Here is a 26,751-nt window from a genome sequence, read left to right on the forward strand (position 1 = left end):
AGCCCCAAGCGAGAAATTTCTCTGCTTTTTGAATTGTTTCCTTTTAAATATAAAGTTATTTGTAAACTAATGGATTGCAAATAAAAGTAGGTTTTAAATTAAGATGACTTACAGGTCCAGTTGGAGCATGAACAAGCATCTCTCAAATTTAAGAGCAGTAACTTAGGTTACTTAGACAACACCTCGCAACCATTGAATATTTTAAATGTTCAATGAAGTTCACACATTCTGATTTAACTTACACTAGGTGAATTATGCTCAAGAAAGCTTAGAAAACATGGTAACAGAAGAGACTGTCTTTTTATTTTAGAAAAAGGAGACAAAACTGGAGTTGTGCACAAGAGAATAAGTGGTTAAGGTAGATTTAAATGTAGTTAGTAGAACTATTCCAGTACACAGAAAGGAAGCAAACCTTGGCATTTCTCCTTAAATTTTAAAACATACTAGTAAAACTAACGTTTTGCACAACATTATAAAATTAAATTATAGAAAGTTTAAAGTTATAAATAAAGACAATATAAAACTTTATCTTTTCTATCTTTTAACTGTAGTTAGAGTAACATTTCCAACTTTTATTGCAAATTTGAAGATACGTACACAGAAGAAATGAGCAAAAGAGTTGAAGTAAAATAGCACCAGTCTTCTGTAATATCGAAATGGACAGCTTGACACTTTCTCCCAGCCCCCCACCATTCTAAAATAAATTTTCATGTTGTAAAATGTAGCACTTCAAGCTTAGGGAAATCACAACTGAGAAACTGCTTAAAGGCTGGTCCAATTCAGAAGTGCTACATTTTTGCTATTTGACAGACTTCTGGACACCAAAGTTTGCACTCCCAAGTTCCCTCTCCTGAGCATCACAATCTGATCTCTGCTTCTCCTTGTACAAGATACTCTCAGTAAGCATCTATGGTCTCTACCCTGGGCTGCACCCAAGTTGCACAAATGAGAAGCCTTCACATGCCACACACCTGCCTCCAAACTCAACTTTAAAGCCATTGTTTCCTTCTACTTGAAAAAAATTGTACAAGACACAACAACCAAACATCAAAAGAGTAGTTAATCTTAACAGTTATTTACCTCTCCTGATGTATTACTACACTAATGAGTTGTCTTTATTAAAATTATGCAGAACCTTTGTTGTGGAAAGTGTTTCAAAGTGCTCGTCACTCAATACAGATGTGATCTGGCCAACTTTCAACCCATTATTTGAGACCTTTGCACACCCCTCTGGATACTGACGCTTCCACTAAGTCTTACACGTTTGCTTCTTCTAACAATCAGTCTTGAAAAACTTCCTTTGGGTTATCATACCTCACTGAGACAGGGGAGACCCCTTTTTTCTTCCCTCCTTTAGCAAGAGGGAAGTGAAAGAAGAGAAGAAAAACCTTTGAAGTTGGAGGGGAAAAAAAATCAAGAATGATTGGGCAGCAACTAGAGAGAAGACCTAGACATCATTCACCACTTGCTACATGTTGATTTTTGTTAACATCTTCTGTGAAGTTTAACACCTTCTCAAATTACTGTTTGCTACTAATCACAGTCACTATTTTACCTACTTTTCAATACTTAGGCAAGTATTAAGCCCTTATTAAGTACAAAAAAAAAGTCCTCTGAAATCACTGAAACTGTACCTCTTTACACTTCAGGGGAAAGTGTTGCATTTCTTACGTCTTTTTCCCTTGAAGTATTTGAAGAGGGGAAGAGCCATAGTGAAGGTAGTATGAACTGTGGAATACGTAAAACAACCTAGAATACTACTGTTCCTACAATATCTCGTGCAGACAACTTTTCCATAAACACAACAGTATGTTTAAACATAAGGCAAATGGACACTGGAAGCCACTAAAAAGCTCATTTGTATATTTCCCTTTGTGAAGTAAAAGTTCAATTTCATTTAAGTGCTATAAAAGCAATCCCAACACATAATATTGTTAAGAATTATATTTTTAAAAAGCTTCTGTTATCAATGCTTGTTTGTCTAACAATCTGTTTACATAATTTACATTTTTATGCTGAAAGTAGATTTTTAAAAAATTTATTTCCAGAGAGACACTGTTTAATACAAGTCTTACTACGGTTTATTGAGCTGGTGCTTCGACAGAATTGTAGTCTGTTACTTAGTACAGCAGGCACTGTTTTTATAATCCTTAAAACAGTAGAATTCCCAAGGCAGATTTGTCAGGAAGCTGTAAACAAATAATTTTCCAAGACTTATTGGCAATAAACAAAGTGGTCTTCGGTCCTTTAGGATTTAAATTTCTCTACCAAATTGGAATTTTGGAAACTGTGGAATCTACTTCCAATTTAATACTCTGGAGCAGACTGGAAACTTGTCTCTGAGGAAGAGTCAAAATCCATTTCCAACCCAGGCTCATCAGAATTTGGGAGAAAATTAGGAGAGGAGTTTAAGTCTGAATGCTCCTGCATGTTAGCAGAAGCATTTTTCGTAGCTGAGTGCATGAAGCATGAAGATTCCCAGAGCCAGGTTTCAAGGTCTGCAGAAGAGTGAGGCGTCTTAAGGTGGCAGTATGAAGAATGAAGTTCCATAGTACATGGGACAGTTTGACATTTTCTTAGTGACGCAAAATTGTCTTTCCTGTTTAAAAAAAAAAGAAAAAAAATTTATTAGTGTTTCAATGATGTTTCTATTACTGTTCTTATGTCTGACAGGGAATCTTCATATAAGGAAGAACACTAGAGAAAAATAGTTAATTCTAAATGCATTTAGTGAGTTCAGATATGGGACAACAGGAAAAGGATCTTGAAACAATCATATCTAAAAGAGGGGCACTCTACCGTTATGTGTTGTCCTCCAAAGTAGGTATAAAATAGTTACATTAAAAATCACACTGTTCTGATGAGCCCAGAAGGGTAGACCCAGTTTGTACATTACCTCTTAAATAGTCCTGATCTTCCCCCAGCTATCCACCTGGAATATTTGCTGGTTTACCAATCACAGTGCTAACTGACCATTAACAAGAATAGTCTCAACATTTACAAGTTGAGTAGCAAACTTCCCAGACGCCACCTCTGCATTCCACTTTACAACCAGCTAATTATTGCCAAGCTGAACAGCTGGAACAGAACTTTCCTACACTTTAAAACAGCACCTGAATCACCAGGTTAGTCTTTTCCAATTTGAGAAACAGGAAACTGAAGTTGTCACCAAGAATACCCATTTTTTCCTCTAAAGTTCTCTCTCGTCTCTGCAGTGCTTTTGGGGAAAAAACACAAAACAACCCACAACGCCCCCTCTTGCACACAAAAAAAAGCCAACTCGCCATACATGCACTTCAATACTAGTTTCGATACCTGAAGTTTAGGTGCACTAGAAGATACCATCCATCACGTTAAAAGTTTCCTAAAAGGATTTTCAAACTGTAAACAGCGCAAATTTTCATGATATTTAAGTTTGGTTCCAACAGAAAACCTAGATCTGATGACATAAGGGGAAGAGCGTAAAAGATGGTGGGGGGGATTACTTTCTGCAAAAGCAACATTAAGTTTTTGGTGGATGCTGAAACAAAGTACAAGCCTGCAAAGAGTCACCTGTAGAATACAATGCAGGATTCTATATACAGAGCCTGGGGATCTAGTCACCTGAAGAGGGAATCCACTTTAAGAAAGGCTTCAGAAAACTTAAGTTTGACAATGTAAACAGTTCAGTGGGAGCTGATCACTTTGGAAGATACCATAAAAGCCTACCGCAAAAGCAACATGACCACCATGCTGTTTTATGGCCAAGAGCGTGCTCTTGCCACAAGAAGAGAAACAATGTTTCTGGTTAATCATGACTCAATGACCAAATTACCCTCTGAGAAGTTTGATCCAGACAGTTTTACCATACTGTGCTTTCCAAATGCCCATTTCAGATTAAGAGTCCCACTATTGGTAAGGCTGGAATATGAGCAACATCAAGAAGCTGCTAAATAATGCTAAAAGGAGGAAGATGACTATACCCAGATTTATTGTGGAAAGGAGTTAGAAATGTCATTAAGAAAAGAAGGAAAAAAGGACACTGGATTACACATGGTATCAAATAACTGAAGAGGTGACAGTAGGATGATAGCAAATATATACCAACAACTACATTTCTGCTCAGAGAGATGGCCTCAAAAGCCAGCCAGAGTTATACAAGAAAAGGCTTTAACTGATTTCAGAAGGGGAGAAGAGAGGCTATTTGTATACAGGAATTAAATACTTCTCAATTCTGGATAAAACTCAATATTGTAAAAAGACAGTATTTTTACAACCTAATATTAAAGCCACCATTTAATACTTCCAAAGGGTGAAGGAAACGCAAGCTTCAACCTCATTGAGTCTTCCATTAATTGACCTTTAACAGTAAGTTTGACTACTCTGTACTTCTAAGGGATGGAGGATATGAAGTGGATCTTTCATGATGCCAATCCAGAACCTGGCAAAGCTTCTTATAAGGAAGTAGGATCAAGTAGTTCTCCTCAGACAGACCTATCAAACCTGCATTTCTGATGGTTCAGTCTACAGCATTGCCAAGGCAACAAAGAGCATCTTTGATCTTCCTCTTTATCTAACTTTATTACTAAAACCAGGAAGACAAAAGCTCAAGAACTCTTGGCTCAAATGAAAGGGTATTTTTTGTTTTAATTTAAAAATGTTCTGTATATAGAACATGGCAATGCTCTAATTGAAATAACTGTTGCAGTTAGGAGTCTCCAGTGCTACAGCTATCTCTTGGAAGCTTTTACAAAATGTTTAAAAATTCTGTTCAGTCCTAATAGCTTTTGGGGCTAATTTCTCTCCCCCTTCTTCTACCCCCTAGCCAGCAACTCCAGGAATTAAGATAATCATCAGAAAAAAAATTGTAAAATAGATCTGACCCACTCTGCTGAAGTCTGGATTTCTGCTTTTTCAAATAAAATCTTAAGAGAGTTCCTATTTATAAGCATTTGGACCTCAGAGAGAGTCTACGTTTCTCTGCTCATAGCACTACTCTGACATGGCCGTGCAACGCACTGTTTCAGCAAGTCCATTTTTTAAACACGAAAATCTAAGCTGAATGGTTTTCATTTTGTGAAAGCTTGCAGAGTTCCTTCACCAAATACTACACTCACCAGCAAAAGATGAAATGCTAGTGGTATTCTTAGACTCATACTGAAGTGAGCTGTCACTGATTCCTCCATACACACAGTGCTACCAAGATTAACAGAAGTAAAAAAATCTAGAAGGCTAAATCTCACACCAGCTTGGTAACAGAAGCATAATGAACCTAGTTACAACTAGGTTTTAGTAGAAGTTTCTCTTCCACAGAAATAGAGGTTCAAAGAAAATTTCCATAGTTGTCTTATTTTGATTCTTCCCAGCTATCTTACAAGACTGCCCTTTGCATTCATCTACTTTTTAATTCCTACAACCTTCCCTGTCCAGACTCCTAAAAATCTAGTCTTTCTCCCAGTGTTTTCCAGTTCCTACATGCCACATTTGATTTAGAACATCCTGAGCAACCTCTTCCTCCTCTTTTCTTCTGCTCCAGCTACTGTGGAGCACAGCAGAAACAAGGTCTCTGTTCTCAGTCCAATGCCTGCTCCATAACTCCCCCAAATGCATAAGCCTACCAAGAGGCAACACCTCTTCATCTACAATATGTAGCAGTCATTGATCAGTTACAAACAAGAAGCTCCAGAAAATATACTCAAGAAACAAAGCTAAGGATTAGAAGCAGCAAGGACTGTTTTGTGCTACCTTCCAGAAAAGTATTAAATCCTGTTCTAAGAGAGAAACTTATTAGTACTTGAAACTCTGACAAAGAGAATTTCTAAAAATGTATCGTTTCCATGCAGCAGCACTCCCCTTTACCTGGATGTACGGAACAGCTTGCTTTTAGCCTGGGAATAAACGGTACCAGCAATCCGACAAAGCTGTTCTTGCATCCATCGAACATCAGCAGGCATGTCAGGAAACCAGTTTACTAACCTACAATCAAAACCAAAATACAATTGTTTTGTAAGCAACAGATCTAATCTGTGTTATATTCTTACATACCATGTCCAACATCCACAAAATACCACAGCTTTCATTCTCCCCAAGTTAACTCCCCCACCAAGGTCTCCAGGTCTTTCCAACCTCCCTAAATTTCCATGTAGCCCACTCATCTCTTTTCTACCAACTAAGAAAAAGGGCAGCACAGACCACTGCATCTCTGATCTATGCTGAGTGGCTGACCAGTATATGCCTTCCACATCCCTTGACCAACATTTACGACGTCTGCAAAAAACTCCTGTCTCCGAGACCTCTTTCTGTGTGGTGGGAACTTCCTGGTCAGTTTAAAGTTAGATGGAGAAGGAAGAATAAAAGAAAAGCACAACAGAAGAACAAATAGAGGGCAGAAACAGAACAATGTCACAAATGTATTTTTTTCCTTATGATGCTCTTAACAGAAGTCAGTTACACCAGAGGGTGAACAAGGCGGGAAAATCCACATTAAAATTCTGTTGAAACTTGCTTTCTCCCCATCCACCAAAAAATGGCACAGAAGTGCCAAGTGGCACAGAAACAAAATATTTTACTGGCATTCTATGTGGTTCCATTTACAGAACATTTGATTTTTCAAGTATTTTCTAAAGATAGTAATGACATCTGCTGCTCAAGGACTGGAATTCCCTTAAGCAAGCACAAAGCTTAGTGGGTACACATGGTGCAGTCATTTAGTATAGTTTCTCCTTTATGAGAATTGAAAAACTTATAAAATTAAGCCCTTTTACAAGAGCACAACTTTCAGTCAACCTAAACAACCCTGGTAAGAAAATTTATATGGTGAGTAAATACTGGATTTCATTCCTGACTTCAGAAAGAAACTAAAGCATGAGAACTATCTGGATAGAGTTCAAATACCACTGCAGAATATAGTAATAATGAACATTCTTTATTACTATTACTATTCCTGGAAAACACAATTAAGGGTGCTTCCTTTGAGCAATTACGAGACAACTACTAGTAATAAGAGTAAATTGTTTAGGAATCTTAATATGTTTATTTATCTGGCCTTGGACTATAGAGGTTTTAGAAGGATGCATTATGTAGGTAGAAGTAATGGTCTTTGGACAGTTACGACTTGAATTCTAGAGTACTGGAATGCCTACAAGAGTGAATAAGCTCTCGATGAATAAATTGCTAAAAGCATAATAACTCTAAAATTGTCCATTAAAAGTTCCTTACCGTAAAGCAACTGAGTAAGCAGACTCCACTGGTAGTGTATATGGTAGCATCAGATAGGATATCACCCGCATTGGGAAGAGTTTAGAGAACTGAGCGTAGAATCCATTCTGTTCTTTACAAGCTTCCTGCAGTGCTTAAGAATAATTATTTTTGAAAAATACGTTAGACTATTTGAAAACGGTTCGAATAATTTGCTCAAAGTTTGGTGATCTTCAATCAACATTATCCAGTGTTACTGAATAAGGCTCAGATAGAAAATTAAATAATTAATCTCAAGGCATTCTTACCATAAACCTTCTCTATGCTGTTTTAAAATATGGGAAACAGACTCATACCACAGGGATAAAAGGCACTACCCAGAACTTTTAAGCAGTAAGTCTACGAATTAATTTCTAGTAAGAGGATGTTAAAGTCCACCTCTCCAAAAATACTTAGGTATTTTAGATAGCATTCCTGTCTTGTTAGAGACTCTATAATGCCAAGGAGTTTGTTTAAATTCTAGAGTTCTACATATTCCAGTTGTTACATATAGTTGTGAGAAATATCACACTTCAAATTTTGTTCTCCTAGGTCACTCGGGTCACAAATTTCAGATCTTGAAAATACCGATCAGCATCCACAAAAAAAACTGGCTACAAGTTACAGATTAAAGAAATACCAGAAATGGGTTTGGTCTATTAACAGCTTATTAAAAAGATGGGAAAGCCAGAGAATTAGAAATCTAGGGAAGTCTGTTTTAAAAACAAGATAACCAGTGTTTGGATTTGAGGTTCAACTTTGGTGTCAAATACATGCTTACAAAAATACTGTGCACATACAAAGTTAATTCAAAACCAAATGAGAATTCAATTCATGACTCTGCAGTGTTGAAAGTAGCTCCTTCCTCCCGCTTCAATCTTATTTCTGTAGCTAAATCAAAGTGTACATGTTCACTAAGTAAGTACTTAACGAACTTTTTTGGGTTGAGCTAGTCTCTAATATCACAGGCAGTTATAAGATTAAATAAAAAGCATCTTACGCAAATTATAAGAGTAAGCAGGGTAAAAAAATAAATTTTTGCCATTTTTCCAGTTTGCCATTCAAAGTTACAGGAGAGAGTCTGAAGAACGTACCTTTACGAAGTCTAGGAGGTAGACTCTCAAATATACTCTTCTCCAAAGGCCATGGATTTTGCTTCAGCTGGTCATTAAGTACTTCCATTTTCGAAGTTTCTACTCTGTTATTTTCTGTCAATTTTTTTTTCTTCATATGGTCAACGTGTTGCGCAGCCTCATGAGCATTTATTTTTGTGAAGGGCAAGTGGATATAAATTGAGTCATTCAGAATACCTAAAAGAGTAAAGAACTTCCACTTAGGCTTGAACCACGGGTCTTCAGTACCTGTACAGTACCTGTAGCCTGTGTATCTGTACAAAGGCCTATCCTGAGGGAACATTATCTACCCAATATCAAATACACTTGCTCTTATAATCCCCCAAACATTTAATCACACTGATGAATACTCTTTTGCAGGCTTAGGTGTTACTTTAAAACAGGTTCTAAAGAAAATGAAAAAGTGAACAGTTAACTGAAACTGCACTGGAAACGAAACATACAGTCGTTTACCAACGTTGTTTTCCAGCAAGAAAGCAAATGATTTCAAGGAGAAGAATAAAACTGATTTAACAGTTATTTGAAAGAAAACATCTAAAACACATAAGACATTTGGGAAATTTGACATGGCAGGTATCACGTGAGTACTCCGAGGCATTGCTACCACAGGGTAGAGAAGGAAAGTGAGTAGGGTATAATATTGTTTTAAGATATATTCGAAGTACAGATCTAAATCAACATTGGTTGCCTTGCAAAACTGGTGCTGATTAAGAAATAGCACTGAAATTACCTTAGAAACAAGCACTAGATAATGAGCACAAAGTGAAAAATACAAGAAGGGTATTTATACTCAGTTTCCAGAAAATCATTATGAAGTTATTTATATATATAGACTACCAAATTTGACTAGGATCCATACCTACATACAACAGAATCAGTATCCTACCTATAATTACTCTTAAAAGACAAATGTCAAAAGAATATACAATGAATTTAGCAGAAAAGTTATCTGAAGTGTTACAGATGGGGGAAAAAATTAACTCCTACAGTTGAAATAACTTAACAAGAAAGGAAATGCATAATGAATGCGTTTGGAAAGGTTATAATTATCACTGATTAAGCTTGAAGCAAGACAAACCTGTGGCAGAATAAGAACAAAGGGGACCACAGGATCAGTAGCGTGAAAAAGGAGGACAACAGTGCAATACATAGAGGACGTGGGGGACAGACACCAAGGAAGAGCTGCAAGGAATCTCAGATACTATTGTCAGATGGAAACATGCACACAGGAAACTTGTGGGTGCAGTACAGCAAGGGAACCAATCCTAGCACAGACAACCACAAATTATAGGCTCTTTGTATAGCTTGTGCTTTTAATCACCTGGTAAAAGGTATAAAGCAGGACTCATTAAATATTTAATAATATTACTAGAAAATCAAACTCTTAAGCAGAACTGTGATGTTATTTAACAGTGAAGAAAATTGTTCCAAGCAAACCTGAATATTTAATGTTTAGCTGTAACAGAGTATAAGCAGTGAGCACATCAATCTATGACTGCATTACAATACTACAGCTGGTACTATCTGTAGCAGTACAAACATCACATTTCTGTTTCCATTCTTCTACTCTGACCCAGTACCAATTTGCCTCTGCATCCAAAGACAGCAGGGGTTAGACATATTTAACGCATGGTTAACTTCATGCTAATATTAAGTTACTGTCTTTAACTTGTTTGTCTCAAAATGTGCAGAGCAATAACATTTATTAATATAAAATGTTACTAGAATTCTAGTAGTAAAGCTACTTTCAGTTCTTCTTCCTAAGCTTCTCTGGGTCCCAACAACTGCTACATTACAAGCTGTCTTCTTCTAAAATCTTTCATGATACAGCCTAAGGATTTGTCTGTGACTGAGTTCATATTGTTGTCAGCCAGCTCCCAGTTCTGGACTATAAGGGTTTACCTAGAAATTCACTTGGATGATAGCAGAGAGGAGGTGATAAGAAGATACAGGTTTCACAGGAGTGGAAAACAACAGCCGATTCCTATCCTTCATGGTTAACACAAAATAAACTAATAATATGATTTCCCTAGAATTGGAATCCTTTGGTAATTTCACTTAACAATACCTTAACATTCACTTCACACAAATTTGACAAAAACCCAAAAGTTCAATTTCTGTGTGGCAACACAACTTACCTCAGGTGAACAGTTACTACAACTAGGTGACTTCTACGAGAACTAAACTTATGATTGCTTAAAAAACCTCAAAGACCTAGCCCCTTCTTAGCTACATAGAACCCCCTCACCCTTTTTTTTTTAAACTCAGGTTAAGACCACATCATCAATAATTATCCACAAGTGTAACATACCATTCTCTTTCAAGAATTTAAGAGCATCTGAATATCCTTGCTCACAGATCTCTCCTAGTACCTGCAAGCATAGGGTAAATGAGTCAGACAAATAAAAGGAGAATCAATCTAAGATCAACAGTTTGCAGAATGAAAAGCCACTTCCATCCACCCTCCATTCTTCTAAGAAAAATTTACATTAACAATTGCTATAATTCAACAGATTCAGGTTAATATGCCTACTGCGATGATGCATACATGATCATGCGTACATGAACTTATCATTCAGCTATTACAGATGCACTGAATTATTCACCGAAAAGGACAGCATTTTAACAGTTTGCAAGAATTTCCTCCCCTTTTATTCCTTTGACTAGCCTTTCAGCAGATGCAAGCAACAATGAAACAGCATGTCTTGGAGTATGCCAATTCCCCTCCTTCCCTCCCAATGCTTCCCACTTCCCAAAACTACAAAAGTCAGCTCCCCAATTCTCATGCTCAAACTCAGACTTCGTCTTCCATATGAAAACATCTTTCACCAGATGCAACACCAGCTCACCTACACAGTAGTCCTAGACAAAAAAAAAAATAAAATAAAGCCTACATAAGTAGAATTTAGCATTTTTCTTCAAGTGGTCAAAAAGCCCCCAATTAAAAAAATATATCTATAGCAGTCAGGAACATACTTCTCCTCTGTAGTATACCCCAAGACAATTGGCAAAGTCTATTTTCATTTTTCCAGCTTCCACAATGGCAATTCAAGAGCATCAGATCTGCAATTAACACCACTTAGCAAAGTTTAAAGGCAACTTGCCTGCGTGAAGTATTAATTGAGAACTTTACAAAACCATGAAACTTTAGAACTTCTGCTAAGTTCTGAAGCACGTGGTTAGTAAGTAAACATGAAAGGACTACAAAGTGACAGTTATTCATTTACCAGTGTTGATTTTATGATAGAATCCTGTGCTAATTCCTGAATTAATACTGAAAGCCAGCAGCAGGACATGCATTTTTAGTCTGAGAGAGACTAAAAATAAGGAGAATGAAGACAAACTATGAAAAAAACAGAAACGAGAAATGTCACCAGAAAAGCTTATATGACTAGATGAAATGCTAAGATTACTGTAGCTTTGTGCAAAAGCAAGGCTTTTACGTGTAAAGATGTTTTAGTAACTATATGAAGGCAGTGAGTTACCTTAGGTTCTGGTGGAAAGAGCGCTTGTGTTAAACGATAAAGATTCCCCAAACTGAGTTGAATGCTGGTATTGGTCACATTCATTTCATGAAAGTTGGCAGAATTCCCCTTTGGACAGATATCACACTCCCCAGCAAAAGGTGAAACTGTGATGGTATTCTTAGATTCATAGTGAGGTAAGTTGTCACTGATGCCTCCATCCACATAGCGCTACAAAAATTAACAGAAATAAAAAGTCTCAAAGGCTGAAAATTTCTAACCAGCAGATTTCCCATGCAAGAATTAAATAGCATTTAAAACTGTAGCAGAACAGTCTCTGCCCATGGTCCCGGGCTAAACATTTTGAGTACCATGTTTTTTCCTTTAATGCCAGTTAAAAACCATTCCTACCTGTTGTTCCATAGATAGCCTAAGAATATTCTATTTGGGATTTTTCTCTATGTTTAAGAAAGAGCAAGTCCACTTTAAAGATCATAATCCTACGCAACAGGCAGAGAAAAAGTAGCGCAGCTGTCTCCTCTTCCTCAAAGGAGGACACCAACCAAAGAGCTACCAGGATACTTCTTTAGAAAGAATATGAGTAAAAGAGCAGCTCTACACTTCAAAGCTCAAGTTCCGTGATACTAAATCATTCCGTTAGAATAAGAGTAACTTAAAACTACACTTAGTAAATGGAATTTGATATAAAAGCATCGAAAATATTCAGACATAATGAAACTGCAAGTAAAAATGGACAATGCTTCAGAAACCTTACCAACAGTCATGGATATCTATTCTGCTTTGAGTGCAAGTTTAGAAGCTATTCCAGGTTATGCTTTTGTCTCCTCCACGTTGAATTGCCCATTTCTGTAGTTTTAGTGCATCACCATCTCAGACATTTTAAGATCCAAGAACTGAAGAGTTCTGTATTGGGGTAACTAATCTATCACGCAGCAGCTGCTATGGCTAAAGACAACTCCTCCACTCGCTCACAATAGCCATCTTTCCCGTGGGGCCAATTGTAGCTAGTTTGTTCTGACAGTGGCAAAAGACCACCAGCTTTGCTGGTTTAGTGGCTGCATTTTCCTTCTTCCTAACTAGGCAAAAGACATAACCTGTAGGTCCTCATAAAATGTAAATGTAACAGAGCAGGTGATTTGAGCAGGAGCAACCTGTATTGTCAATTTCATCTGCCTTGATACTTACTCCCTGACCACTATGAGAAACAAATTAGGAAGAGGACAGCTCAGAGCAATTTATCCAACATACTCTTCTGGAGCAGCCTGTTCCTACCTGTCAGCTTCCTTGGACACTCTTTAGACCCAGCAGCATGCAGCTACTGACAAACTTCCTATAGATGTATAATGCAATCACTAAAGTACATGTGCAATCACCAAGTCCTTTGTGGTAGTATCAAGTACAATACAACAGGTTTGGCAAAGGGGGAGCCATAGCATGCAGCCTTCTCATGAAATGAGAAGGTGGAAGTACACCTCTGAGTCACCGTTCTACAGAGGTAAACAATTTTAGTTATTTGGAGTTTCTGCCTGTTTCCCCTAGTAATTTTTTAATCTAAAACCATTGCTGTGTTTGAAAGGGTTAAAAAAAACCAAACAAAACCCACCACACCAAAAAGCTTCCCAACTGGCAGTCAGATATACCTATTGAAAGTTATGCTTAAGTCTTTGTTTTAAAGTTTACGTGCATGAAGCACCAAGCCAGTAAACAGCAAGGTGCTACGCAGTTTACATACTTTACATTCTACTGTGTTTAAGCCCTACAGGAGTCATACCAAGCATGTGCAGCTGTGGTATTCTTACCAACTTACACCAAAATGCCTCCTGAGCATTAAAATAATATGAAAATAATTGCAAAGATCAAAAGGATTCAGTGATTCCTTCCTTCCCCTTCACTCAAAATAGGACCAAATAAAGCATCAGTTGCATGTTTTTGTACTCTGAGCTAAGCCTTTTAAAATAACATTGTTGTCTGGTGACAAGAAGTGAATAGCCAGATTAGCCTGGATCCACCTAAACCTTGGATTCAGTCCAACGTCCTGTTTTCATAACACCTTTAATCTGGAAGAGTTTAAGGAGACATACCAGGTTTAGAAGTACAGATAAAGAAAAATCCCTATACAGTTCTAATCACTTTTGCTTAAATTTCAGGATGAAGAAGAAAATACATTTCATGTCTATCCTTGACCTTTTAGCACTTCCAGATTGCCTTGAGAACAGTCTGTAATCAACCACTGTTAAAGATGTTTTGAGTTTTCTTTCTATATGCTTCCCCTCTCCTTGTGTAAGAAGCACCAAAGTTTTGTAACCAACAGTTCCTGTGAAGTAACAGAACAGACTAATATACTGACACTTTACCTTTAAAAAGTAACTTTTCTTACACTGAATACAATTGACAGAAGATATTGAAAAGCTTTGTTTATATCTAACTGAACATGGAACTTTAATCCAGTTTTAAGGCAGATCCACCTACAGCAAGAACACAAAAATATACAATAAACTATCTTACAGGATTTTTTTTTAAACAAACAAGTATAAGTGACCCTTCCTATAAATTTGTGCAGGTGAATGAGTATCACTTTCTTCAATAAATACTTATCCTTAAGTTAAACACTTGCTAGCTTAGAATAACCTCCTTTAATTACTGCATCAGCAAGCAACGAATTTAAAGAGAGTGGGAGAGAGCACACACATGTGTGCGTTTTGGAGGGTGGAAAAGAAATACACATAACAGATCTTCCACACACTTAGTGTTTCCTTGCTTTTTTGAGAAGTTGTAACATACAGCTACAGTACTAGAAGCTATGATGAAAGTATTTATTTTACTTCCAGTAGGATAACTGGAAAAACACATACATTGTATCTTAATATTTTCAGAATAGCTAGAACTATTTTTAGATCTTATCAATAGAGACTTACCACACCTCTAAATGACGGCGGAATTAGGCCACAATAAATAGGGACAAATGAACTACAGATTAAAGCCTGTGGGAAAATGAGACCATATAAATTCAACAGTACTTGTTCTATTATTGAAATTATCATTTATCTCTTTAGATGTTAGCAAAAGCAACCAAGCAAGCAACTAAAAAAATCCCCAGCAAGTACACTTGAATAAAAAGAAGCGGGGGGGGGAAAGGGTATTATGAAGCATTATTTTAAACTGGATGAGAGTATTCCACATTTCTTTTTCAGAATGTAAGCACAGTCCATCTAAAAAAATGGTAATACTCACTAAAAGACCATTTATAGAAATACTAATTAGCAAGGAAAAGTTTATGATCATTCACTCAAGCTATGCATTTTCTGAGTAACCAAAGTAACTAACTGGGGACACAAATATCAGCATTCTGGGATCATATTAAACTAGCTTTGTAACTGATGTTAAGAATTTTAAAAAGCTATTTTTGATTGTTTCTTGATCACTGCTTTTATAAGAACGACCTTAGAAAAATTCTTATTCATGAAGGATATAGTTTCATTAGCCACACTGCACTTTAAAGACATTTATACTTTTGAAGATTGATCCCTCACACCTACTCACTAAAACAGTTCGCAGATACATTGACTGGGAAAACGAGTAAGTGAATTTAGTGTAATGAAGCCTGAATTCATCTTTAAAATACTGTCAAAGTCACAATATCCTAAAATGTTTACAATGGAAATCCAATGGATAATGTTAAATGGACTTAAGATTACAGAAACTTTTTAAAGTTGCCAAAAATAAACATACCTGGACAACTTCTTCTTTAGAATTAAAATTAGATATCAATGCATTTTTACCATCTGATACTCTGGTTAGTGAAATACACAGTCTGCCCGATGACAACTGGTGAGCGTTTTCTGGAAGATTTCTCATCAGTCCATCTCTTATTATCTTTATCACATTAAAGGAAGGATGAAGAGGACCAAGATTTCGCTTTCTAGCTTCTTTGGCTAATGCCAGAACATCTGCACAAGCTTGCGCTGAAAATAAAATGCATTTAATTTAAGAACAGAAGATATGTCAAAACCAAAAAACACACTTCAAGTAATAAAGCATGTCTAGAGCTCCAACTTTTCTTTATCATTGCTAACATGAAAATTCAAAAGCTTTTTAACAGATAAAATAACCATCCACTAGTGTTTAAGAGTGTTTAGGAGTTTTCTGAGGAAAAAAAAAAGTCACTTTAGACTTTCAAATAGAACTCCTGGTGAAGACCCAGCCACTAAGTTACTTGTATGCTATTTAGATGTAGACTGTAGGTGTGAAACACCCATATAAGACGCTTCCATTAGGAATTATTCATTCCAGAAACACATGCTTTAAGAAAAGCCAACGATAAGTGACCTTCCCTAAGCACGTATGCATGGATATATTCCATATGCAACATCCATAAAAACCTACAGTGTATGATGCACAGATTTAAGGTCCACAGTCTGTCTGCTGAAGAAGCAGAGCACCTGGGTTCATCACAGCTAGTAACACTTGTTGGACTTGAACCAAACGTAAGGTTTCAGGGTACCATTTATCTTCATTTGTATATAAACACAAAAAAGGGAACAGTAAATGTGAACTTATGGTAAGGAATGTCAGGAGGGAAGTTTTTAAAGCAGTGGGTAAGGAATGTGGAGGAGACCTGTAACACCTCTCACATAGGTCTCCACCTAAATAGATGCATTTTTTACCAATATGTAACAGATATATAATACTTTTTTTCTCTAATTAAATCAGCATTTGGGAACCATATCAAACCACTACAGAAGACATGATTGTTCCCAAGGAACACTAAAATCATTTTAACAACCACACACCTAGTCATAGTAAGAACAGCAGCTCATCCACCTGCAACATTTTGTTTGAATTTTTAATGTCGTGTTTCTCTAGGGCATACTTTGAGAAAATTGCCTGATAAGCTTGTCAGCTTGGTAGAGGGAAGGGGGTAGGGAGGAAGGTCAAAGTAACAGGTTATTAACCTGAGTGATATGCTACAAGGTCATCCAAAAATATTTTCAGAACTCGCATATTTTAACTTACACAGACTCTTTCCAGAATAGGTAGGATTCAACTTACCAAGTTAAATGTGAGCACCACACTGGAAACAACTTTGCTTAAGCCTTTGAGTTCAGATTAATTTCCAAAAGTATTACCTTTCTACAATGTTATTTTTCCCCCTCAAATAGCAATACCTACGCCTTTCTCATTCTTAACACAGTAAACCAAGAGCCTATGTTCAAAAGAGTCTCTCAAAAAACCCTGCAGTATCAGACATACTCCATTTTTACCACTACAATTTTTTTCATTCCACCCTTGCAGAGTGAAGCCTTCAGCTATGAATCCACTGATACCAGTAGCCCAACCCCACCTCCCACCCCAGAAGACAGCCAACAATTCAGACACAGCTCACTGTTCATGGTCAAATATATTCTTAAGTTAGTAAAACACATTTTACATCTAATTTAAAAAATGGCACACGTCACATTCTGGCGAGTGAAGAAGTTATTTCTAAAAGCAGTTATGCAGACAGTTTTAGCTGTTCTATTTTTCATGCACTCAGATACTAATCACCACTTCCCTTTTTTTTTTTTTTTAAATAAACTAATTTACAATGTTCAATCTTCTAAACTTTCTAAAGAGAGCTATCAGGCATGTTGCAGGAGTCTGAGATACTGAACTACCAGAACTCTGTCCAGGAACAGCAGTCTTCGTGCATGCATTAATTTCCTTTTGCAAAGTAAGTACGTTTTTGAAAACTTATGCGCCAAGCAAGTCAATTGCTTATTCTAAAAAAACAGTCCAAGAGCACAGGTGCATGGACACATAAGCAAACAAATACACATGCTCTCACTTCTCTGCCAGGTCTTAACCCCGTTTTTCTAGCTATCATCCCATCAAATTGAAGCACAAGCTACTAAAGTCTGAAGCATGGTAACATCTTCACTCATTTGCACTGCAGGCATGTTTCTGCAGAAAAATAAACCAGTGCCCTCTACTAACCTGGTGTTGTGATTATTCACCTCTCACTGTAAAAAATGTCAGGCAAGTATTAGCTCACTTTACACACCCCACTAAAGGGCTGCAAAACTGATGATCGCTAACAGTTTAGATTTGAACTCCTCTCACTTCAACTTCCTGTCAGAAAATAACTACCCATCAAAATGAAATTTGATTTCACCATTACCCATCTCTCCCACATACAAGAATTTCTACATTTGAGGTAGACTATAGGGAAAAAAAAGAAGAAGAAAAAAAAAAATCAAGTTTACATATTTCATTTATTGTAACCTATTTTAAATATGAGAAGGGCTCCTAAGGAAAAAAAAAAAAAAAAAAAAAGAGTATGTTGTATCTACCCAAGAGTATGTGATATTAAAGCACTGAAAATTTAAAAAGCTGTTTGTTATTAATTCAACAGAGTTCAAAGTACTCCAACATCTTTTCTTTCTCCCTTCCTTCCTCAACAGGACTAAAATACAGTTACCTCTTAGGCTGGTGTATTCCAATATGGGATCTTCTCAGAAAGTGACAGAGGGCTAGAGCTCAACTCGGACTGGGATTTTAGGCAGACTTTGGTACATCTGTTTTATTTAAATGCAAGGTAGCTAAAGAAATTAATGTTCCTATTAAATGTGAAATGTTTCTAGTTATATTTCTATATTCCTAGCTATATTTCTATATTCCTATTTTTAGTGGTTAAATAACTATTGTTTCCTACAGAGTAAAACCTGACATTGTATTTACAGCCCCCACCAAACCAATTCTCTTTAGTGCCCCAGTAGAATGGATGCCCACATCACCACCAAAATGCCAGATCTCCAAGGCATCCATGGGGAAGATCTAACAAGTGGAGCGCACCTTAACAGTTCCAGTTTGGAATAGCCTGGAATGCACTTCATCCTCAAAAGAACAGTCGCCTCTAAGCTTCTCCCTCTACCTTCCCCCAAATTCAATGAAGGAAACTTCTTCCTCAGTCTGGAGAAGTACACTTTTTTTCTCCCATTCAATGGCTAATGTTTACATTCATTCAAACTTGAAATTCTACAGAATCTCAGTTTGCCTATCCAACAGGTAACACGAAGCACAAAGAAAACCCTTTACTTAAAACATCTGTCTACAAACCTGTGAAAGATGAAATATGCACATCAATTTTAGTCAAAAACCCTGTTCGTATATATACATACACACTCAAGAATTTTATGTGCACCAACGAGCGTACTAATTCAGGGCTGGGTCCAGTCAAGCCTTGAATACCTCCAAGGATGGAGGTCCCACAACCTCTCTGGGCACCTGTTCCAGTATTTTACCACTCTCAGGGTAATTTTCTTTTTCTTATACCTAATCACAATTTGCCATGTTCCAGCTTGTGTCTGCTGCCTCTCATCCTTCCACTACCCATCTCTGAGAAGAGTCTGGCTCCATCTTCCCACAGCGAAATGCAACTGTGAAAACACGTAGGACTTACAACCACAACTGCAGAAATAACAAATACTGCCTATTAAAGAATATCAATGTAAGGAAGGCGTACAATACGAACTAATGAAATATATCAAATTATTATGCTGTTTCTTTAGAGTTTATTTACCATCCTCTGCTTTCGCACAATCTCACAAAAAATTAACAGCTAAAAAGATACAGAATTAACAGGGAAATACCGTCTTAGTTTGATGGATTTAAAATGATTCACACATTTTAGAATGTGGCCGGTTTTGAATTGTCTTCCAACATTCCCAAGTGGCTTTTTTTTTTTTTTTTTTTTAAAGTTTCCACAAGAAATACACTACTGCCCATGAAAAACAATACCTTGGGCAGTGATTGCACGCATACTAGCTATTCCGTTTGTTAGAGAAAAGTCAAAATCTCAGCTGGCATAAGAGAAGGGAAAGAAATGATAATAATTTCAAGTCTGCAAGTCTTAATTATTAAAATGCTAAAAATTTTAAAAGCTGTTAATAACATACTTTCAGGTAAACAGTACAATTTTTTTGTGCTTAAGAGCACTTTGAACATTTAAAGCAGCTTCCTTCTTGAATCATTTACAATGACTTAAGACTTAAATTTGGATACATTCTAAAAATAAAGTTATTGTGGATAAATATGATTTGTTTTAAAAGCTGATATTAGGCTCATAACTCAAGTGTGCTATGTTAGGACATTACACAAAAATTAAACTAAAAGTTTAAGTAGCACAATTTTATTGCTAAAGCTTTGAAGAAATGAAGCATATGTGATAGAGATCAGTGGCTAAGCAGCAGGGACAACCATTTCACAGCATTACTCTTGCACATACAGAGAACTTCTGTTCATTTGACTCAGTGAATTGTTCCCTCAGAAATTTAAAAGCAAAACCCAAACCCTCTCCGAATTCAAAATAAGCACTCATTGTTTTCCTCCTCCATCTATAAGTAAGATGAAATGTGAATTTACAAAACCTTCTACTTCTAAACCTGTTAAGGGTACCGTTAACAAAAACAATCACTGTTGAGTTCATGAACTAGACAAGCTTTTATTCAGTGGATTTCTCTGGTTTAAAAGGAAAAACATTTTCAGATTTCCAGATATTTCATACACTTTTCTAACTGCGTTCCAGTCACTATCCTGAACACCTTGATATTTTACTTGTATCAAGCTTGCTTTAATGTCTAGCATGTCTAATTCACGAGACAAAAGTATATTTGGGTTATCATGAGCCCTAAATAGGTAAAGTATACTTTTCCTATTGCTAGAAAATAAGTGCTTATTTCACAAGAGACTACATTTAGTTGCAAACTAACATCTTTTATCCAGTATAAATACAAAACAAGATTAACTCTATTACTTAAAACACAATTAAAATCAGTGATTTTTAATCAATCCACTGTTTCTAATCATATACCTACGTGACCTATACAAGAGACACTGTTCACAGATTAAAGAGGAAAGCGTGTTAAAGCTAACCTAAGCCCCGACCTTAACTCTCTTAGCCTTACTCCAAGAAAGGAGAAGCTTTAGAGGAAGCAAGTTAAAGCTAACTGAAACTTCATGTGCAAAGGTAACTACAGACGAGATGCATTATTTCCCATTAAAGTGTAAACATTTTGTTTCAAACGGATGACGGGGTTAGTCTGCTTGCTTTGCAGAGTGTTAGGATTCAGCCACCTCCCGCTCTCCCAACAGTTTTTAATTCCTCTACTTTGCACAAAGATAAGAGCAGTTCCCATCGACCCGGTGTTTGCAGCTCCGAGGCCAGGAGCTCCTCAGGCGGACACACGTACCTGTCCCTGAGCCCGGGAGGTTGCTAAATATCCATCCAAGGTGAAGACACGCTCACTTTACCACCTGCCTCTTCCCCCACCCTCAAGGAAACACACGATTTTTGTGTATTTTACTCGGAGATGTGCACGGGATGAGGCTAAGGGCACCGGAAAAAAGCCGGCCCGGCACCTCCAGGGCTATACAACTCGCTCGGATTTAATTTCATAAAAGGGTTCATGTTCCTCTCGGGGGGCAGAAAACGGGAAAGAGGGAAGAAGAGCCAGCCCCGCGAGGAAGGGCAGCCCAGCCCAGCCCCGCCGACCCCGCGGCTGTCGCCTCCGGAGGCGGGCCGAGGCGCTCCCCGGGGCCGGAGCCCTGCCGCAGCCGCCCTCCACCGCCGCCGCGGCCGCAACGGCAGCCGGCCCGGCGCGCCACACCCGCCCCTTCCCGCAGGCCCGCTCCCTCAGCCCGCCGCCCCGCTCCCCTCAGCCCGCCAGACGCCCCCCGCCGCCGGGGCAGAAGGGGGGTAGCCGCTGACCCAGAGAGCCGCCTGCGACGAGCACGGCGCCGGCGAGCGCCCCGGCGGAGGCGCCGTAGATGTGCCGGGCGTCGCGGATGACGTGCGGGGCGCGCTCCTGCAGGCAGCTGGCGGCGCCGAGGTGGTAGACGCCCAGGAAGCCGCAGCCGGCGAAGGAGACGCTCCAGCCGCGCTCGCGGTCCAGCATCGTCACCGGCGGGCGCAGAGCGGCCCGCGGGCCCTCCGGCACGGGACAGCTCCCGCCGCCGCTGCCCAGCGACTGGGGCGCGAGCGGCGCGGCCCTCCCGCCGCTTACAGAGCGACCGCGCCCAGCGCCGCCGGCCCGCGCGGCAGCCAATCCCGCGCTTCCGCTCGCCCCGCCCCTGTGGCCCAAGGCGCCCCAGCCAACCCGAGGGCAAGATGCAAATGAGCCCCGCCTCCTCCCGCTGCTCTCGTCACGGAGCGGCCGCGGCGTTGCGTGACCCGCGCCCCGCGTGGCAGGGCTGCGGCTGCGGCCCCGGGTCCCTCGGCCTCCTCCGCGCCCTCCCCTCGGGCGGTCGGGCGGCATCCCCAGCCCCTCCGTGCCCGGCTCTCCGCTCTGCGGGGCGGCTGGCTTCTCCCTGCCCCCCGAGGGAATCGGTCCCGCGGGGCTGGTCCCGCGACACCCCACTCACGGCCCTACACGGCGAAGTAGGGCCCGGGCGGGGTTAGGTGAGGCTGTGGCAGCCGGGCTGCGGTAACGCTGCAAAGCGCCCTGTAGTGTTCAGATAAGAAAGGAAGCAGCGCTGGGATCTGCCGCTGCTTCCAGTCAGGGAGGGGTAGCGGGACATGGCTCAGCCCCCGCAGGCACCGGGAGGTGCGGATTCAGCAACTACCCTGATTACCCGAGGTTCAAAGCAATGTACTGTGCTGGCACATACAATCATTGGTATTTCATGACCTGCTGTAAGAGCAAGCGTGATTAATAATCCTGTAATAAACTTTCAGAGAAGAAAATTCATGATGATAATACCAGACTTGTAAAGGGAAGATTATAGAATAATCAGCTTTTTTCCAAGCATCTCAAACCATTAACTAACACAATTCTGTGTTCATGTTCTACCAACGTTCTACAGACAGAAGTACAAGCAAAGCAGCTAAATGCTATTTGAAGTCTAGAACAGTGTCATCTAACAGTTTCAATAGTACCCAGCTGACTGATCCATTAAAACCAGGCACCAGGTACTGATGGACTTTTGGAGGTCTCATAATGGCACCTTTAAGCACCTGAAGACCTCCAGAAAATCTGAAGGACACTGACAGAGTGATTGGCTCCAAATGATTAATATGATCACTTGCAATTGTCTTTACAGAACTGCGTAATGCAGTGTTGCATCATGATGTCTAACTGCTGCAAACAGGCCCATATGTTTGTTAGCACAGCACTGTGTGAGATCTGTCTATTTGCTACATCATATGCCTGTAGGAAGAAGGTGCTGTGTTGGTGTCAACCAGCCCTGACTCTTGTCTACATCAGTGTAGCAATACCATCGTGCTTTCAGCTCTGAAGACTATTTTCTTCACCACTAGTTCAGGTATTTCTGCGGAGTGCTGCATTGCAGTTCAGAGGTGCATCCTACATGTTTCTCCGCTCAAGTCCTCTGGAAGTATTAAATGCATCTGAACACATCCAGACAGGGTTTAACTCCCTGTAAAAGGTGCTGGTTTCCTCTAAAAGTTGTAAGAGGAACTAGTATTTGTATGTGACCCCTCTCCATCACCACAAATCCCAGAGTTTCCATTAGGCTCCAGCTGTAATGCTGGTAGAAATTGAGTGGCTCAGAAGAGAATTCGCAACAATTACCTTGCCCAGCAGGGAGCTTCCCAGAGCTGGACTATGAAAAAAAACAGAGAACAGCATGTCTGAAATCCTCTAGGATTTAATTGCCTTGCTCAGGGCTGCAGAAAGACTTTTTAGCTACTTGCATGCACCATCATATCCTAACAATGGGATCTAAAAACATCTCAAAAGAGTCCAAGAGGAGCTCATACTTTCCAAATACATCTAGGAGAGGTTGTGTTGTGCAATTTTTTATTCATAGAAAGGGCATTGCCTTTTCTATAGGGAGAGCAGGATTCAAGCTCTTTTTCAACCTGAGTGGGCTTGAAGCCATACTGAGCAATCACTAGATAGTTTTACCACAGGGAGATTCTGAACAAGCCTCAGACAAAACACGATGATTAGAAACTTGGGATTCTGCCTCTAAGTGAGAATCACAAGCACTGGGCCATACATCCAGTTTTCCCACCTCTGACTTAGCTCTCTAGCCACCTCTGTCTTGTTGGGCCATGCATCTTCATCCTTTCATCATCTCACCATTCAATGAACAGAGCAGAGCGTCCTGATCCCAATCCTGCCTGTCGTTTAGGCGCTTCCCTTCCTTTACGGGAGAGGAAGGTGTGAGACTGAACCCATTTCAGTTCACAAGGAAGGAGGGAGCTGAAAAGGGAAATGAAACTACATCCCATGCTTCCTAGAAGAGTCCTATTTCATTAAAAAGGTGACCATGACCCCTGTCTTTTTTCATTCTCTTCTGAAGCAAAGGACCAGCTCTGCTGTATTTCGTATTCTCTCCATGTGTGCTCTCACGCTATTTACTCAGAGCTTAAGTGCAGGAGAGCACCATTTCTTAATCCATGTTTTTGGAAAAGAGCCACTGAGGTGTTCAGAGAGGGACATTTCTGAACATCTGCAGAAGTTTGACAGGGAGAGCCAATTAAAAGGCAGGGGAACAGGAGACTTCCAGAGCATTATCCCACCAATAGGTTTTCCAGGGCTAATCTCAATTTTGCCAGTAGAGATCAACTCCATTTAAAAATATTTTTTATCCCTAAACTGTCACTAGAAGGCTGTTCCTGAACCTCCTTTCTTTAATAGTTAGGAGGAGTCTTATTTCTACTGTAAAATGATAGATGGCCAGTTCATAACCATCTGCTCTTGTAGTTTGTCCTTTTATATTTGTATCTCCTATATATGTCACTGACAATGTTTGGAGCAATAAGCCTTACTCCCTGCCAGCCCTCATTCTGTGATACTCAGGGAGCTGTGCTCCTCTAGCTTCCTCTCATGAGAAAGGTGCTACAAATGCTCCCTGACCAGTACTGCAACCAGTCCTTCAGATGCGGTTTCACTAGAGCCTTACACAATCTTTGCCAGGGAAGCTGAATCACTGATTCTGATTACCTATAATGATATTATGATCAGCTGATAAATCCAGGTCCTTCCCCATCTCAGCTTAGATCATTTTTTTCATTTTTTTAAAATGTATTGCAATTCCCCAGTACACAACACCAAGTTTGTTCCCGACATTAGACTCCCCTTCCAGCGTGTGCCTGCTCTTTCAGTACCTGTTTTTATCTCCTTGGGCTGCTCCCTAACAGATCTTGCAATTTCTTCACTACATCATCTCTAGCTTAGCAAATAGATTCTCATGCAGAAAAAAAAATCAGCTGAGGTACATATAGACAGGATGGATCCCATTTCCCTTCCCAGGAAAAGCAGCTGTCTCATCAAAAAGGTAGATTAGTTTGACACACTGAACCTTTGGCTAATCACTGGCTATCTCATCTCCCTTTATCTCCAGGCCTATAAAGATAATTGTCCTTCCTCCCAAAACTTGTTCTAATCCCTTATTTTTCTTTCCTTTATTTTTTCTTCATATTTTTCAGTTTATTCATTTAATTTCAGTAACAGGTTTAGCTGCCAGACACACAGCTGTTTAGGATCAAGATCCTGGAGCTAGCTCTAACATCTGGGACATCTGAGAAAGCTGATGCAACCTCATCACAAGCACTACCAACTAACCCTACTGCGGTTGTACAATGTGCAGTTTCAAGATTGTCCCATTTATCTCAAGTATCACTACATATACTATGCTGCAATCTGTGTTGCAGACATATCCTAAATCCTTTACTGAATCCAGTCCATAATCATTTCCCCATAACTCCAGGAATATGAAGCAAGGCCGGAAAGGCCACATGACGGGGGTACAATCTACCAGGAAACCTGCATGCAGCTTACAAACTTCTGGAAACAGACATCAACCCAACCCAATGTCTGGCACGTAAATTCAACAGGCATGCCATCTGTCCATCATTTAACCACCAAAAACTCCTCCCTTAATCCTTTCTTTTTAGCTACCATGTTAGTTATGATATAGAAGTGCCAGTTTCCTAAGATACTGATTAAATCAAATCTATTGTAAAAGAGAGAAACTGATAGTGCATTCGTAAAGTGCCTTTAACTCCTTAGAAGAAAGGTACCATTTAAGTACTAGGCTAGCTGAAGGCATATAATTTATAGGAAAAAGACCCACATAGGACAGAGCACCAGCAGGAGGCAACAAGGGCACTACTGGACAGGTGGCAAGTTACCAGGTCTGAGATCTTGGCCAGCCTTGAAAATCTGATGAGAATTTCTGTCACCAGAAAGAGGAGGATATGAGCTTCAAGAGATGATTGCTAAGCCCTGCTTGGAAGCAGCAAATGTTTTCTATGATCTTTTTGACTTTCAGGGGATTCATTAGTAATCATTGATCTCTCACTTTTCATAAAGCATTTTAGAAGAGACTGATGTATCATGATAGCCATTTTCATGGGGGAGGTGCAAAGGGATACAGTAGTGAAGTTAGCCCAGTATCACTCAGTGAGGCCAGTTTCAAAGTTGTAGGAGAACCTGATTTACTGAGTGTTAAGCCAGATCAATAGCCTAGCACTTCTCCAGAAGGATGACAAAGTACCTACTAGAATTTCTGGAGCCCAGGAAAATTGCCTTAACTTGCTAGTACAGTCTGTCGTGTGTTTGTGTGACATTATTCTGGCCTTATCAAGTGATAATCTACCTAATATAAAAACATCAAGGGCTCATCTCTGCCTAACACCTTTCTGGGAATGCCCTACTGTGAAAATTTTCTGAAGAAACACAAAGGATTTGTTGGTACAGTTTAGGTGCCTTTGGTGAATAATTCAACCTTGTCTCATGATAGAAAGCCTTGTTCTCCTCTCCCTAAAAGGATGCAAAGGGCAAAACCAAGGCATTGTTTACACTCCCTTTGAGATCTCTTGTATGGGATGATGCAAGTTTAGCCCTCTTGTTTCAATGCATGCAGGGGAGAAAGAGTATGATCTATGTTGTTTTTGTTATTCAGGTAACTCC

General features: G+C 39.4%; 1 protein-coding gene across 2 annotated transcripts; it reads right to left on the reverse strand.

Moving 5' to 3' along the window:
• Nucleotides 1–281: 281 nt before the first annotated feature.
• On the reverse strand, nucleotides 282–21,858 carry LOC137663886 (1-acylglycerol-3-phosphate O-acyltransferase Pnpla3-like). 2 transcript variants are annotated; one of them, XM_068401523.1, is made up of 9 exons: nucleotides 21,579–21,858; nucleotides 15,563–15,795; nucleotides 14,749–14,814; nucleotides 11,834–12,043; nucleotides 10,660–10,720; nucleotides 8,310–8,525; nucleotides 7,198–7,330; nucleotides 5,839–5,955; nucleotides 282–2,599 (listed from the first exon to the last, which is right to left on the reverse strand). In XM_068401523.1, exons 1-9 carry the CDS (start codon nucleotides 21,763–21,765, stop codon nucleotides 2,308–2,310), a joined length of 1,515 nt encoding a protein of 504 aa, XP_068257624.1. In that variant the 5' UTR covers nucleotides 21,766–21,858; the 3' UTR covers nucleotides 282–2,307. The 2 variants fall into 2 exon arrangements, with proteins under 2 accessions (XP_068257624.1, XP_068257625.1); XM_068401524.1 differs by lacking the exon at nucleotides 21,579–21,858 and adding an exon at nucleotides 21,061–21,369.
• Nucleotides 21,859–26,751: the final 4,893 nt, after the last annotated feature.

This window comes from Nyctibius grandis, chromosome 5, assembly GCF_013368605.1.
Source record: "Nyctibius grandis isolate bNycGra1 chromosome 5, bNycGra1.pri, whole genome shotgun sequence".
In the NCBI taxonomy this organism is placed as follows: Eukaryota; Metazoa; Chordata; class Aves; order Nyctibiiformes; family Nyctibiidae; genus Nyctibius; species Nyctibius grandis.